The 15690-nt window shown below is 38.2% G+C and overlaps 1 protein-coding gene across 1 annotated transcript in view; it reads left to right on the top strand.

Annotated features, from left to right (window-relative positions):
• The window catches only part of LOC138938314 (leucine-rich repeat and immunoglobulin-like domain containing-NOGO receptor-interacting protein 4), a 191785-nt gene that overhangs the window by 109528 nt on the left and 66567 nt on the right, over positions 1-15690 (top strand). Inside the window, exon 3 of the mRNA XM_070305200.1 lies at positions 13868-13927. Coding sequence (XP_070161301.1) covers positions 13868-13927 — 60 coding nt within the window. The remainder of the gene's footprint in view (positions 1-13867; positions 13928-15690) is intronic.

The raw sequence follows: 15690 nt of genomic DNA, 5'->3' as shown, positions 1-15690 counted from the left end.
CTCTCCGCCCTTGGACGCGTATCCAAAGTGACATAATGCGGTTTAGAAGGGAAGACAATGCAAGGACGATCCATTCATTATTCATGTGGCGGTAAATTTTAAAGATAATGCGCTTGTGTGAAGCAAAATCCATTCGGGATATCGTATGCAGAGGGATATTATGTGTTACTTAGCTTTTTTATTCCGTAATACTTTTTATACGACATATTTTTCATCTCTTTACATTTTGCCCTTTTACGTTCTATCTCTTGCTTAATTGAAAAGATCTGACATGAAAAATACAAGAATTAAAATCTGATATGTGTACGTTGACGTATATCTGTCTTAATTTTTAGATATAAATTATCAGCAAGAAAAATTCCCCGTATGTTTTATATCTTTATATTTTTTATTAAATATATTCATTCCTATTTAAAAAATTTTTCTTTCTTATAATTATTGCGTAATTTTGTATAATTTGTATATTTACAAAAATTTGGAGATTAAAAAAAAAAATCTTTTCGTTACGAAAGACACATGTCCGCGGAAAATTTAGTTGTGAATATTTGCGTACAATTGCGCCATATATTATTCATCGATTGGCTCTCGACGCGCAACGATACAATCGCGAAAGTCGCGCGCGTCCCCAGACAATCGTGGATCCTTTCGCGGGGTAACGAAAAATGCAATTCAATTACGAGCCAGTAGGGACACAGAGAGAGATGGAGGGAGGGAGGAAAGGTTGCAACCTGGATCGCTGATGCAGCAATTAGCGCGAGTAAACGCTCGGTGGAGCGACTCGCATTTCCTATCCATCGCGGCAACAATTCCGCGGAGAAAACGACCGATAATTAGACGATTTATCACTCGGTGCCCGAGCTAACGCCGGCCGGTCGGCCGTCCCATCTACACGGTTGACGATGAAAAAAGATCACGACGGTGAACATCCGATGGAACATACGTTGGACGTCAATAAAGAAACATTTGTCAAAGCAAACCGGGTACGAATGGCAAAGTATGTGAAAATAAATTATCCTTGGATAAATGGTGATGTGAAAAATGATAAAGGAGGAGATAAGCTTTTTTTTTCAATAACTCATCTTTCTTCATTTAGTGCGGAATACTCTCATAGACATAAAAAAAGAGACCGATGAAATAATTACAGTAATAATAATGGAATGTCGAGATGTGCGAAATATAATAATATTTAACGCTTTACAATTTTAAATAATATTCTGTTAATTCTGTAGATTAATGTAAATCTCTAGTTTTTCTGAAGATTATTGGAAAATACGCATGTAAAAGAGAACTATTTATAGGGGGGGGGGGATTTTGAGAGTAATGGTTAACCGATGAAGAGTAATTAATTATCATTTTATGTCTCGTGGAGAATCGGCGAGCTAGTTTGTCGATCATATCGCGGTCACGATTACTTCTTCGACAAAAATGAAACAGTTCTGTTTTGTGAAAATGGAATCCGTATATTTTCGGCGTAATTTGCGTACCGCCGATTAGATCGCGACCGGAGCTTTACTTTCGGAGATTTTCATTTCGATACAACGAGACGGTAACGTCCATGGTGCAAATTTTCACGGAAATTTATATCCAGCTTCGATTCTCGTTCGTATCGTCGAACGTTCACGGATCGTAATTTCTGGCACGGCTCATGTATGTATTGTGTCGATTATATCATCGACAGTGTCTGTCGAAGGGGCGCCCGAGCAAATTTTTATAGTTGACATCTTGAGTGGATACACGTTTCATCCCGTCAGACTTTCAACGATCGCCACGATCGGCACCAAACAGAATTTAATCCAAATTGTAATTCCGAACCGCCATCAGTTTGATCCAAAGAAAAATTTTAACATCGATATTCTGAGCGCGCGAGAGTACACTGTTTATTTAATCCTAATGTTTAAACGTCAATCGCAGAAAATTATCAATCGAAGAAAACTTTTATTATATATTTACTCGATTTTGAAAGTTTTGATGATCGGTTGCGGATAATGGGAAATTTAAAAAAAAAAATTTACTTTGAAAGGGTAAAAACAAAAGCTTCTTCGGAAAAGCTACTTTTCTAAATATTGATTCGAGGAGAATGTGTGCAGAAAGAAACATACTATATATATTTATTTATCTTACTTTATTGGCTTTTTAAATGTTGTTTGTCGTCACTTTTCAATTTTCATCGATTTCGTCGCATATAAATGCGCATTTTGCCCCTTTCACCTCTGAGACCGGCGACTACAGTATCTTATCATTTTTTAAACAACCGTAATGCTATAAACGTGATAATGGTAGCCCGGGTTTTTTATTCGGAATGACAAAGAATCGATAGGCGTTCACACAACGAAAGTATTTTCACGGGGCACCGCTCGAGATGAAATCGGGACCTCGGGACATGAGAGGGAAATCGGCACCTTTGTATGTAGAGTACGATAGAGAGAGGGATCGAGTGGGTAAATATCGATTCGTGGTAAAATACAATCAGTCTCGACCACGTTGCATACGTGACTTCTCTGCGACCGCACGAATCTCTTGTTACGAGATCGGAGTTACGTAATTTTACATCTCCGAACGATTTCTTTCAATTTGGATTCACCTGAGCAAAATGTTTATAGAAATAAACATTGAAAAGGAAAGAGTAAGTTAGTAACATTTTGCGAATTGTATGATTATTATATCTTATTTGTTTATCGCGTTTTCTACGACATTACAATGAGAGATAATTAAATATTACAGTATGTGAAATAAATAATCTTTATTTTATGCGTAACATATATATACATATACGGGAATACGGATTAAAAAGATCACTTGTACAATGCATATATATTTTACCCTCAAAAAGAAATCCAAAAGCTTGTACTTTCTCATTCGTGGAAAGTTATCTAATTAATTCAAACATTATGAAAAAGTATGCGGATTATTATAATCTTTGTACAAACTAATGTAAAATATATCGTAGCCTATTTACCTTTTTTTTTTTTTTTTTTTTTTTTTTTCAGTGTACAATGCCGAAGAGATTTTTTAATATTAAAAGAATACAATGTATTTTCTGTAGGAGGATCTAGATATCCATATCATATTAATTATATAGTGCCACGAAATAGTTACAACTTTTAATTAAGGCATTCCTCCCTACGGCCCTTACAATGCAATAAATCAATCGATAAGGAGATGGAAGAGACGGGGTGAAATATCGAGGCATCCGAAATATATGAAAAGGCGAAGCGTCCGCGATCGAATTATCTTTTTAATCAAGAAAATCCCGCTCTCCGCTTAGCTTTGCAAATTCGGCGATCGCGAAGGATGGAGAATACCATATATACGTCGCGGTCTCGGGACGACTTTGCTCTCGAGTTAAAATTCAATTTGACGACGTCGGTAACACGTCCCGTGACCCGCTGGAGCTGTGACGGTATACAAAGTCGGAAAAGGATCGTGCAAATTTTCAGAATTTCATCAAAAATTCAACGGGTTTCTCCTGCTTAAACTGATTCCACCCCATGTGGCCCCGGCGAGTGTGGCTACCGTTGCAACGTCATAATATTTGCTCGTCTAATCTGACGACGATTAGACATATCGTTGAGTAAAAAATTCTAATTATCCGATAGCTATTATAAGAAGATTTAGCGTTGTGTGAATTTATTAAATTTTTCTCTCTTATCGCAATTTACTCTATTTTCAAAATATTATCTCTATAAACTCTATTGCGAAAATTATCGTTTGTTAGCAGAGTTAAACGCGATACATTGACAATTCATTTAATTCGTAATTCTTCAATTCTTTATATCCATTTACGCGTTTAAACTCAGAATAAGTATCGCTGATGTAGAAATCAATTTTTATCGTTTATTTGCGTGTTTCACTATTTTATTATTAATGTCTTTATTTTTTTACATATGATTAATTGTTACAAGAGTATTTTATTATGATAATTTTTTTTTTCTATTACGATGACTTTAAATTTATTGCGCATATCTATCTACACTCACTATCCGCTTAAGTATTCCGTCTAGCTTATTGTATTCTTGAAGATTATTTTGCGAGATAATAAGACTCTCTTTCTCGAAGCCTTTCGAAAGACTGGCGGTCACGTAAGATGCTTTTGTAATCTAGACTTTGGGCGCGATACAACACATCGGCGCTTAAATTCTTCGCTAGGGACTCCCTCTTGTCCTCTAGTTACCGCTCACGGCGATGAGGAGCCCGTAGCGTCCGTACATTTTTCACTGTCTTACGGTCCTCCCGCTATAAATCTTCTCCCATTGGAGAAAAAGAGAGAGAACGAAATTTATTTGCGGATCTATTATTCATCGTTGTGCATTGTCCGGTCTCCGGACGCGCTTCGTTCATTCATTTCGCAGCTCTTTTCGCTCTCTCGATCTCTCGCGATTCGCGAGCCACAGCGTGAACGCGATATTCCGCTCACGTCTCAAAGACGATCTCGCGGATGTAGGCGAAACGAAAAATCGGTCCCACGAAGAACTTACGGGCGTGTCGTGATTCATGCACGGAGCTAGAAAGGGAGAGGAGTAAAGAGGGAGGCAAATGTAAACGGATCTTATCTCGGTCGATGAAGCACGCCGCTCGATATTCCGATATATATATATATATATATATATGTATATAACTCGCATACATACATACACACTATCTCGGAGATATCGAGCCCGGCATAATGGAATTCCTCGTTATATAAATTTCGGTGCACATTTTTCCCACCGCCCATCGATCTCTTCCTTCGCGCGCGAGCCGAGCTTCTCTCCATTTTCTGCTCTCTCTCTCTCTTAAAGTGCGTGTATCCCCTTCCCCCTTGCGCTCGACGTTTTATTTCACTCTCCATTCTCTATCGTGCCAACCCTCCCGCCATCGCCGCGACGCGGAATCGCGAAACGATTCCTCAAACGTTCTCCGAGAAAACGAAATTCCATCGATAAAACCGCCGGCGCGCCGTCGCTTCTCCGAATGATTTTAGCTCGCGGAACAAAATGCACCGCGGTGATAAAAAGTGATCTCCCTTCCCCCCTTTCTTCTTTCGCCTGTTTCTCTCTCTCTCTCTCTTTCCTCCTGTTGATTAACTGTCGTTCCATTCTCGCACTTTGATCGGGAGAATGGCGAAGTGGTAATTCTCTTCCGAGACTCGACGTCCCTTTTCTTTCATCTCTTTCTTCCTGACCATATTACCCTTATTTCGCTCCTCTTCCCTTCCTACGATTACGCTTTCTTATTTTTCCGTTCTAATAATCGAGTAATTCCGCGAATTATATCGAGTTTATTCCAATCCAGCTGCTCAATAATTCTCGACCATCTATTTCTCGTATTCCTTTTTCCTATTTGCATTTTGTGCTCGCGCGCGATATAACCGTCCAAACAGTCTCGTTCGATGGCTATTATCACGAGGTTGGAATTCGGTAACCGCGCGCATGATTTATCGGGCCGGAAATGGAGTTCACGGGGTTACGCGGTTGTACCCGGTACGATCATAAACAATCGTTCGGTGTCGAAAAATTTGGGCGCGCAAACGATCAGGCGCATTTATCGGCGAGATCCGCTGGCCGCATTTTGTCCGCACACCCGATACTATACCGATCTCTCTCTCTCTCTCTCTTTCTCCTCCTTCTCTTATGTATTATGCATTGGCGTCTCTAATGCCGGTGTGCAACGTGCGCTATTGATTTAACGCTACTTACGTATGCGCGTTAATTTCGTTACACCGCGCGTGCCAAATATTTTGCGCGAGACTACACACCCTGGAATATATTAAGGCTAGCTAAATTATGCTATCCCTGCACGAGAGGTGAATCCAAGCTTCAATCGATTCGTTCGTGTGAAAGGAGGGGTGCCTTATATCTACAATTTTTTATCATCTTTATATATTGTTTTAATACTAATTAATTAATGAAATTAAACCTGTTTTTATTTTTAAGACAAGCCAAGTATGTATCCCAAACGATTGGTTGCAATGAAAAGAGCGAGTGTAAAAAAATCTTTTCTGTACTGTTTCATTTTAAAATAGTAGTAATTATCAGAGATAGATTTTTACTTTATACGTTTATTTAGGATTATTTTTTTCGATACAAAGGTATAACTTTGATACAAGGGAGATACGAGTTTGCAATATCTCGAATTATGATATATAACGTCGTCTCGAAATGGAAGATGTGTATGAAACTTTTCGAGTTTCCCATACAACACGGTTACTGCTATTCACTCTAGTATTCCATTACTCCGAATATGTATATTGTGTGGCCGCGGTGGCGGAAAGTGGCACCGAAAGACAGCCTCGCGACAACCTCATCATATCGTTGCCGTGCATTGTATAAAGCCACATCCACACTTAGGCACGCGCGAATCCGGATCGTATAAGCCGAACTATTCAAACCGTAAATGCGCAGGGGACATTTTAACCATATGGTTTAAATGAGCTGGGGACTGGGGAAACGTCAGACACAGCTGGTGCGATTCTGCTATGATATATATCTGTTCTACTCTCTTCTCAAATTATTATCTGTAAAGATGTAAAATTATATACATTACATTGAAAATTAATCACTTTCGTATATAAGATTACGCTTCTACTATTTTAGCAGGATGTCAATTTTTTTTTTTTCCAGCCAGAAGTTTGGTTGAATGTGTACGTGGCTTAAAGCAAATCAAGAGAGAGAGAGAGAGAGAGGAAAAGTTCCGTTCTCGTCATATGCATTATCTTTTTTTCTTTTTTTTTCTATTTTAAAATTTCCGCATCACCGAGCGAACCGTCTCGAAATTCATCTGACGGGAAAAGGATGCGCGCGCACCAATCCTTTCGGTAAATAATTTTCACCGGGCGGAAGGGGCCGTTTAAAGCCGACGGGGGCAGAGATTTTCTCCGATTAATTTCCGCCTCCGTCTTTGCCGCTCTCGCGCTCGTCGTTACCGTCCGTTTCTTAGTTTCGAATCCACCGAGGCGTATAGCGTCCCCTCCACCCTTGTTCTCATCCCTTTGCCTATCGTCGTCATTTTCCTCCTCCTCACCTTCTTGCATTCCTTTCCCGTCTTACTCTTCTATATTATGCATTCAGGTTATTCGTTATTTATAAGTATTACCCTTAAACTTTTTTAGACCTTATTGCTCGCGGGAGTTAGCCACCGCCGCGAGTAATACAGGTATGATTTATCCTCGTCTCGTCTGACCTCGTTCGTGCTACTTCCACTTAGGGAACGCGCGGCATTTTCGCTATCAAGAAACGTCCGCGCAAAAATCGTCCTCTTACAATTTTTACGAAACTTGATGCGCGAATGAATTTACGATTCTTACAATTTCGATGTATCCCTTTGTTTCTGCTAATACGTGTAAATTTATTCTAAAACTCGAGAACAACCTTGTGGATAGATCGCGGATGAAAAAGGAAAAAAGACTATCGGAGATGAAAGAAAATATTCCACAAAAGTTTGTCAAATGTTATAAAACTGAAAAAAAATATTTGAAGAAATGTAAGGAAAGAAGAAAATGTCTAATTTCATATAAAATCATCTCTTTTTCTCGCAAGAGTTTGAAATTTCCACAAAGATGCGCCACGACCGACGGCATATCTCGAGCGGCTTTTTATCGCGCCGGAGGTCGGTACTGAAAAAAGGAGCACTCTCCGATTAATTTCCGTTTCTCTCGGTCTTCCGGTCGCTTCGTGTAAAATGCGTCCGGCTGTTTTCGGACTCGACGAGGCGTGTCATATGCTCGATGCATCATCGCCGTGCCATGTATCTATGATAAAGAATTGCATTAGAATTTTACATTTTGCTCTATCTTTTTAGCGCAATTTCATGAAATTCAATATTCTTGAAAACGATTTCATTCGCATCTAATTTAGCATACGCCTAATAATTTAGCCGAGTTTTAATGTTTTTACTGTATCTATATTAAAACTATCGAGTTATTAAAACTAGTAAATAACTTTGAAAGGTGCATTGAATTAATGTGAAAAAAAAAAAAACTCGTTTTCCCCATAGAAAATACCGTGATTGCTTTTCAAATGATCGAGAGAGAGAGTTAACAGATTGATAGAGCTTATGCGGATGGAAGCGAATCGGTGTGCATTATGTTAAGATAAAATCTGATCCAGCCTCTCTCGCACTCCAATCCCATTCACGCACGTTCGCTGCATTTTATCCTACTCACATAGGATGCCTGTAGGCGCGCGCGCGAGCGATTGTGCTATAATTGATTACTTACATGGATTTCATTTCCCTGACCATAGGAGAGAGATCGAGGTCCATCGACAAAAAAAACAGAGCTCCGCCGCCGATTAATTTCCACCCGCCTCTTTCTCTCGTTCATTCTCTACCGTGTGTTTATTCGCGCGCGAACGCGCGTGCACGTTTCGAATCCGCCGAGGCATATTATACCCGCGACGAATCATCGTTGTGCCCCGCCATCCCCCAGATCGTTAGCCCCCCTCCCCCCTCCCCCGTTCCATTCCCCATCCTCCGACCATCCGTCGTCCCTCGTTCGACGATCCCGAATTCGTTATAACCAGCCGAGAGCCACGCAACCGTAACTTCGCAGGATACGATGTACGCTACAGAGAGCTCGGCTAAATCAAATTTACAAGCTGCTGAGTGTTTCCCTGCGTCCCTCCCTTCCTCTCTTCCCCCCCCCCCATCCTTTCGTGCCGTTTTCGCCTCACGCCGGCCGGCTCGTCTGCCTCTCCGGGTATCCTCGGACCACCGTGTTCCGGCTTATGCCGCGGCTGAACCACTATTTTCGTCAGAAGTCATTTAAAAGTTTTTCGTGCCGCCACCGTCTGCCCGCCGAAGTAGACTCTGAATTATTTATTCGGTGCCGGCTGCACCCGGGCGCACACGCGTCGCGATCGTCGCGGGTTGCGGTCATTATTTCCCGGCCGATCGCATTATATGCAACCGCGTTGCAGCCACCTTACCGCTCCGGTAAAGCGAGATGTACGAGTCGAGGAACCGAAAACTTTTATGGATATTCGATAGACGTGTGTTACGTTGCTACCTTCTTTACGTCTTAATCGGCTGAGTATGCGAAGGAAATATTGCTGTTGCATGATATATGGTACATAGACTAAGAAAAATGTATCATGCTTTAAGATGTTTCTTCTCAACGACTAATAGCATTGTGCATTAATTGAGTGATAATACGAATGAATGACATAATCAGAATGAATCGTTTGAATGAGGATTATGGAAACTGTGAAAATATGATTGTCATGATTAATTGTCTGATTAATTAAAGAGATGATAATTATAGATGAATAAGGATAAAGTTGATAAAAGTTGATAATTTAATATATGTGATGTAAATATATAAATAACTCTGAGCTTAATATTTTGAGTTTGCAAGAAATTCTCCAATTATATAACATTACTGATAATATTAATACATCGTTTAACTGACAATATATTACTGAATAATAACATTATCGATAATATAATGTATAAAATTACTGGTGGGAAGAGACACAAATTATGGCAATGATAATACCGAATATTTCATGGATTGTTGTGCGAAATATGCATAGGTTTTGATTTATCGATAATTATAACACAAATCATCAACTAAAAAAAAAAAAAGTAATTTTAAAGACTGATAATATACGAGAGAATAATAAATTGTGTTATAAATCTCAGAAATACTCACAGTTATAAGACATTATATATACACGATTTTATATATTTAATAAATTTTGTTCGCCACTGACAGATATATAGGATGAAATACGTGTCGCGTGAAATATATTAGAGGGATTATTTGGAAAAAAAGATTACTTATTACAGATGTGTAAAAAGTTTGATGCAACATGCATTACATGTGAATTTAATTAAGGGAAATAGATAATTACGGCTATTTTCTGCACAATATTTTATATCGATATATTATTAAGAATGTTGAGCGCTATTTGTAGTCGAAAATAATCACATATTATTTGTAATCTCTGATTGAAACTGTAATTAATTATCGATCCGTCCCCATTCATATTTTATGAGTTTCTGTTTCACAAATCGTTATATGAAAAATCTCTATTGTTAGTTAAAATTGATACTTTTGCGCGCTTTTGAATTATTATTTCTTATTTTATTATTAAATAATAAAAATATTATATTGTTCAGCGTTTGTTAATTTTCTGATAGGCAAAGTAATCAATGTTTCATATATCGGTGTGTTTCCTCAATTAAAGATTACTTAAATGTAAAGAATAAGCAATAGATTACTGGATATAATCGCAAAATCATACAACTGTCGATATTTAATTGAGATAAGTGAGTATTTTAATAAACTGAATGTGAAAGGAGGTCTGATAGTGTAATGGTTCCCCTGAATTCATGCGATATATCGACTCGTGAATTTAAACAACCCATTAGCGTTCAATAATCTAACAAATTAGCTTATTAACTATCTATTTTCAAATATATATATAAATCTGTGAATTACATAACTCTGTATTGTTGACTGTATCTGAAAAAATTGATATCTTTTGATAGATAAATTGAATAAGCGAAAAAATATTATAAATATTATATATATAAAATATTATATTATATTATAAATATTGATATTGCGTTAAATGGTTTTATATATAATATTTTATACGAGAGCATGTTCGCTCTTTCTGGTTGCGCAAACGAGTAAATCTGAGAGTACGCGCGATTAGCATATATAGTCGCGCGCGCATTGGATACACCGTGAAGCGTATACACACGCATGCATATGCATCGCATAGACCGGAATTAGCCTGAAATGTTTAATTGAACGAGCATCATCGACGCGCAAGTCTGTTGGGCGTCGCGAATTGACGTATTACACAAACATAGCGCTTACTAAATCGCGGCGCCTGCCTTAATAATATCAGCTGTACAAGCAACGATGGGGAGACGAGAATTGCCCAATTACTCTTTCGGTGCTGATTGAGTGTTTACTCGATAATTTCAATATACGCAACAAAAATATTTAACGTTACGCATATATTTAATTTGTACCTCGTAAATTGTCAATTAATCGAATTATCTTGCCAATTTCAGTTACATAAAATGTGCAGGGAGAAATTGGAAATGGTCATAATTCATACGAAAATGCATTTTATTACAATACATTCTTTCTTGCAATATCGTAGACGCACGTTATACGAGTTTCGTACACACGCGTATACGCACGACGACGTACGCGAGAGGGAATGAGAGGAGAAACGGGAGGAAGAGAGAGAGAGAGAGAGAGGGAAAGGAACAAAAATACCTACCTGGCCCATGATGAATGTCCCGACACTCATCACGGCGCAACGACGTCACAGCGCGTCCCTCGAAACAGAGCTACAATGCGGCCTCTCGTAGCCATTATGTTAAAATGCAATCTCCTGATAACCGCAGCCGAGCCATCGCGGGGCTTAATCTCACCTATCTGTACAGCCGTCGGGGAACGGAAACAAAATGGGAATGAGAGCGGTCTGCCCGGCCGGGTGATTCGGGATAAAGAGAGCGACATTGGGGATGCAGAAGGGAGAGCGACCAGATAGAGAGAGAGAAAGAGAGAGCGAGAGCGCGGACAATGGTGGCAGAGACTGGAGAGATATACGAAAAGAAATAAATTCCGCAATCGATAAGCGTCCGGTTAAACGTCAAAGCGCGCCGGTGTGGGTAGACGAGGCACTTTCGATCCTTGACAAAAAACACAATCGCCGATATCCAGGGGATATAAAGCTCGCTCGCTTTGCCTCCCTTTTTCGAGCTCGCCCGCATCTTTTTTCTTTTCGGCGGAAAGTCGAGTCAGTGTCGGAGTACACGTTGTAATGCCCGCGATCTCTTCGGATTCGTTTCTCATTCTCTCTCTCTCTCTCTCTCTCTCTCTCTCTTTCTTTCTCTGCGTAGTGGATGGGCTCCGCAATTTTACTACATTGCCGATAGAGATATCCGGGCAAAAATTATTTCCGACTGCTTGAAGAATTGCAATGAAACGTTCCAAATTCCCGTTATAATGTTAAGTGTTACATAGTAAATCGTTTTCCGCGATTAACACACAAACCTCGTTACACGAATTAGTTTTTTAATCTTTCCTTATTATATATATATCTCGTAAATATAATCAAAATAGCAAATCTCTCTTTCTATATAGATGTAACACATATATGCCACATTTCTTATTTTATTTCCACATTTAAGGTTTTAAATTTAAATTTATCGAGATTCAAATTTATTTAGGGAGTTCAAAATAAATGCGCCATACGTACGGTTTATTTAAAAGTGATGCAAGTCAAATGTCGAAACGAAATGGTTTCATCCTATTTGTACAGCGAACATAAATGTATTCGTTTGATCACGTGAATATGTCAAATGTCGATATCGTCGAATGTTCCATTGATGTGTGCAGTATGACATAGTTGTTAACATACAAATGGATTAGAAAAATATAATTTAACGCTGAAATTTATTTATTTTAATAAAAATCTCAGAGTTTAAAATATAATTACGACTTTTTTTATACAAGTCATTTAGATTTTTCATTATTATTTTCATCGAAATGCGTGCGTGTGAATAATTCATATATCGATATCATGACGCAATTCGGTTAACGATCGGCAACCGATCCCCACCGGTTGCCACGACTTAATCAGTGAAGAGAAGAAGTGTTCCCCTGCCGAAGTGGCAGCGAAACGTTCGGCGTTTAGCTCTCTTCCGGGGAGCATTCGGAAAGTTTAGATACCTCTTCGGGATCCTCTTCCAGGCGAGCGAATAAGCAGGCATTAAAGGCTTAGACCGCAGATCGAATTGGAAGTATCTACGTAACGTTCCTGCACCTTTCCTTACCATCCTCTTCTTTCTGCAATTTCTTTGCTTCTCTCTCTCTCTCTCTCTCTCTCTCTCTCTCTCTCTCTCTCTCCTTCTTCTCTTGCTCGCTCTATTTCTTCGCCAATGTTCTGCAACGAGCGACCAGGTACGATTCCGCTGATGTAGGTTTGGCATCGAGAATCGTCGAGATTCTCAAGCGGATCCGCAAAGCAAAGATCCAGGAGAGGCCCGCGCTTAATGGAGGATCATCGTGCGATTTCGTTCAGAGTTTTTCAACGAGATATTTGCCTCGTGACCAGATCAGTCCAGCTCGTCAGTTCTGGTTACGGCTCTCTCTCTCTTGGTTTTTTCCAAGTCGTGAATAATGTATCGTAATGTGATGATAAGTGATCGCGCCGCATACGGTCGAGACTCGTGCGGAATTATGTTCCCATGGTTGATCGGAGTAAGCGATGCTTGCCTTTCCATGATACGGTTTACAACATGTCCGTTTCCTGTCCAGCATTTTGCGTGTATACACGCATACTATAGAAACAATAGCGCGCTTTCACGTGCAAGCTTACGCTTGAATGAGTAACAACAATCGTAATCTCTGATTGTATATTCCTGCTGTAGACTGACATTATTCTCTCATTCTGGTATTAGATAAACATTATATTATTCTATTACTACCGTTGTAATTCTGGTATAACGTTAAAGTCTGAGAGTGTTAAAAGAAATTCTATAATGAATGATTAATTAATAGCAGATACAAATAAAAGTAGTTAGATCGATAAATATACTTTATAATGATTAACATTTTTAATGTACAACGCAAATATAAAAATATAGTATACAATATTTATTATCGTCCATTTTATATGTAATATGCGTATACACACACACACACACATACACACACGCAAAATACATGTGGCAATGATATATCATTGTTATATTAACATTTCAATTTATCGCTGAAAGCATGAATCTATAATTTTACATTTTAATGCATTATTCTCTCTTCTCTCTCTCTCTCTCTTTCTCTCTCTTGTCTACGATAATTCCAACATTTTTGTCGACATTTTTTATATTAATATGGATTTTTGTATTTTTTTTCCAGCGTCACCGAGTCACCGCGAAGCAATCTAAGCTGAATTTCGACATTTCCAGAGCGCATTCGGTGAGTTGATATTTATTTGGCATAATTAATATGTCCATTAGTCTTAAACGCACGGTTTTAAAATATAGAATTACTTTTGTTAATTATATAACATCATATACAGCGATAATCTTCATGAAAAATTAAAATGCTTTTATTTCTATTAAATTTTATGATTGTTATTTGCTTATATAATCTTTAGAGTTTTGAATATCAAGTATATAAAGATTTAAGCTTAAGATAAAAGAGCATTAATCTGTTTTTCTTTATGTTATTCTTATGCTTTTCCGCATTACTTGTAATTTGAAAACTATTGATGTGTGTTTTGACACATTCTTGTTACGAAAAATTATTTCACTTTTCCGCGAGAAATATCGTTCTATTCGCCAAGTACCTCGTATAAAACTCTTGTTGCTCGTTGCGTTCGAAAACCTCTCTCCGTGATTACCTCGCGCGATGTCCTCCTTCCGTACCGTGTAAGAAACGAGCTTAAAAATCGGAGCCGAGTTTAAAATCACGACCTATAAGCTCGGCCTGTCGTGACAAAAAACGAGAACGTAGGAATGACTGAGGTTAAATATCGAGGATCGTCAAGCTACTCGACCGACTTCGTTCCCCAAAGATGAAAGCGCTCTTAATGGAGTACCATTGTCTGGTTTCGTCCAAGTTTCGTCCTATGACGTCCCAGATTCACCCGAGCAATGGTACTCGCCGTTTTATCGCGTTCGGGATTTCGGGTTCGACCACTGCTTACAAGGTGGTCCGTAAGACAAGGGGACTGCTCGAACCGGTATAATTAATGGCTTCATCAGTTCGTCCTTCGACTAATTAATTCGCCGTCTCGGACATGTCACTTTCCCACGGAAACTTCCTCTCGACGCTACTCTAATACATGGGTTCGAATATCAATCAGCTAAGAGAAAAGAAAAGTGTAATACGTGTTGTTGAATATGTACAATGATCAAAATACCCATGTTGGTAACAATTTTCTCACCTGCTATATGTTACAAGCAAATTGTTATTTTGATATGAAAATCGGATATACCGCGAAGTAGTTCAAGATAACAAGGACGTGTACTATCTTTTATATTTTTTTAATGTTTTATTGCAAACTGTTTTTCTACATTTGAAATTAAGTATGTATAAAGTATTTTACAGAGTCCTGATAATATATGAATTTTTTTTTTTTTTTTTTTTTCGATAATTTGAAATTGAGTTTTCTTTGGAAAAATTTTCGAGAAAAAATCCAGAATTTATTTTATGTCATATGCATATAAATAAAAGATATGTTTTATTTCGATATATCACAATGTATCCGAATTTAAGAGAGATTTTCATAAATCAATTGTTTGATGACGCTTTCAGAAAAACATTCGCGATTACCATTATTTAATCGTATAATTATTAATTGGTTAGGTGTTTCAATATAAAACGAAAAATGTCGGGCACATGTCAGTACGAACTCATGTGGGAAACGATAAAAATTGTGAAATTCATTAGCACATTCTCAATCCAATTTAAAATTTCTCTCTCTCTCTCTCTCTCTCTCACAATCTCACCGAATTTCCCAACCCTGAGCATATGCGTTATTATGTATATTATGTATATATTTCTAGTCGCGCTCCAATGCCACTATTATATTCTAACAATCATGATTCACAAAGATATACATCTTAGAGAAAGTGAGAAGATATTAGAGCTACGAAAATTAGAGGCGAAACTAAATTTAAGAAAAACATTCCAATCTTAAAATATCGATATATTTTATACAAACCATTGAACTC

The sequence above is a fragment of the Polyergus mexicanus genome, unplaced genomic scaffold (assembly GCF_030449975.1).
Source record: "Polyergus mexicanus isolate NDT 795.1 unplaced genomic scaffold, iyPolMexi1.0 SCAF_12, whole genome shotgun sequence".
Taxonomy (NCBI): Eukaryota; Metazoa; Arthropoda; class Insecta; order Hymenoptera; family Formicidae; genus Polyergus; species Polyergus mexicanus.
The sequence above is the reverse complement of the archived record's forward strand: the minus strand, read 5'-3'. Positions and strand labels throughout refer to the sequence as shown.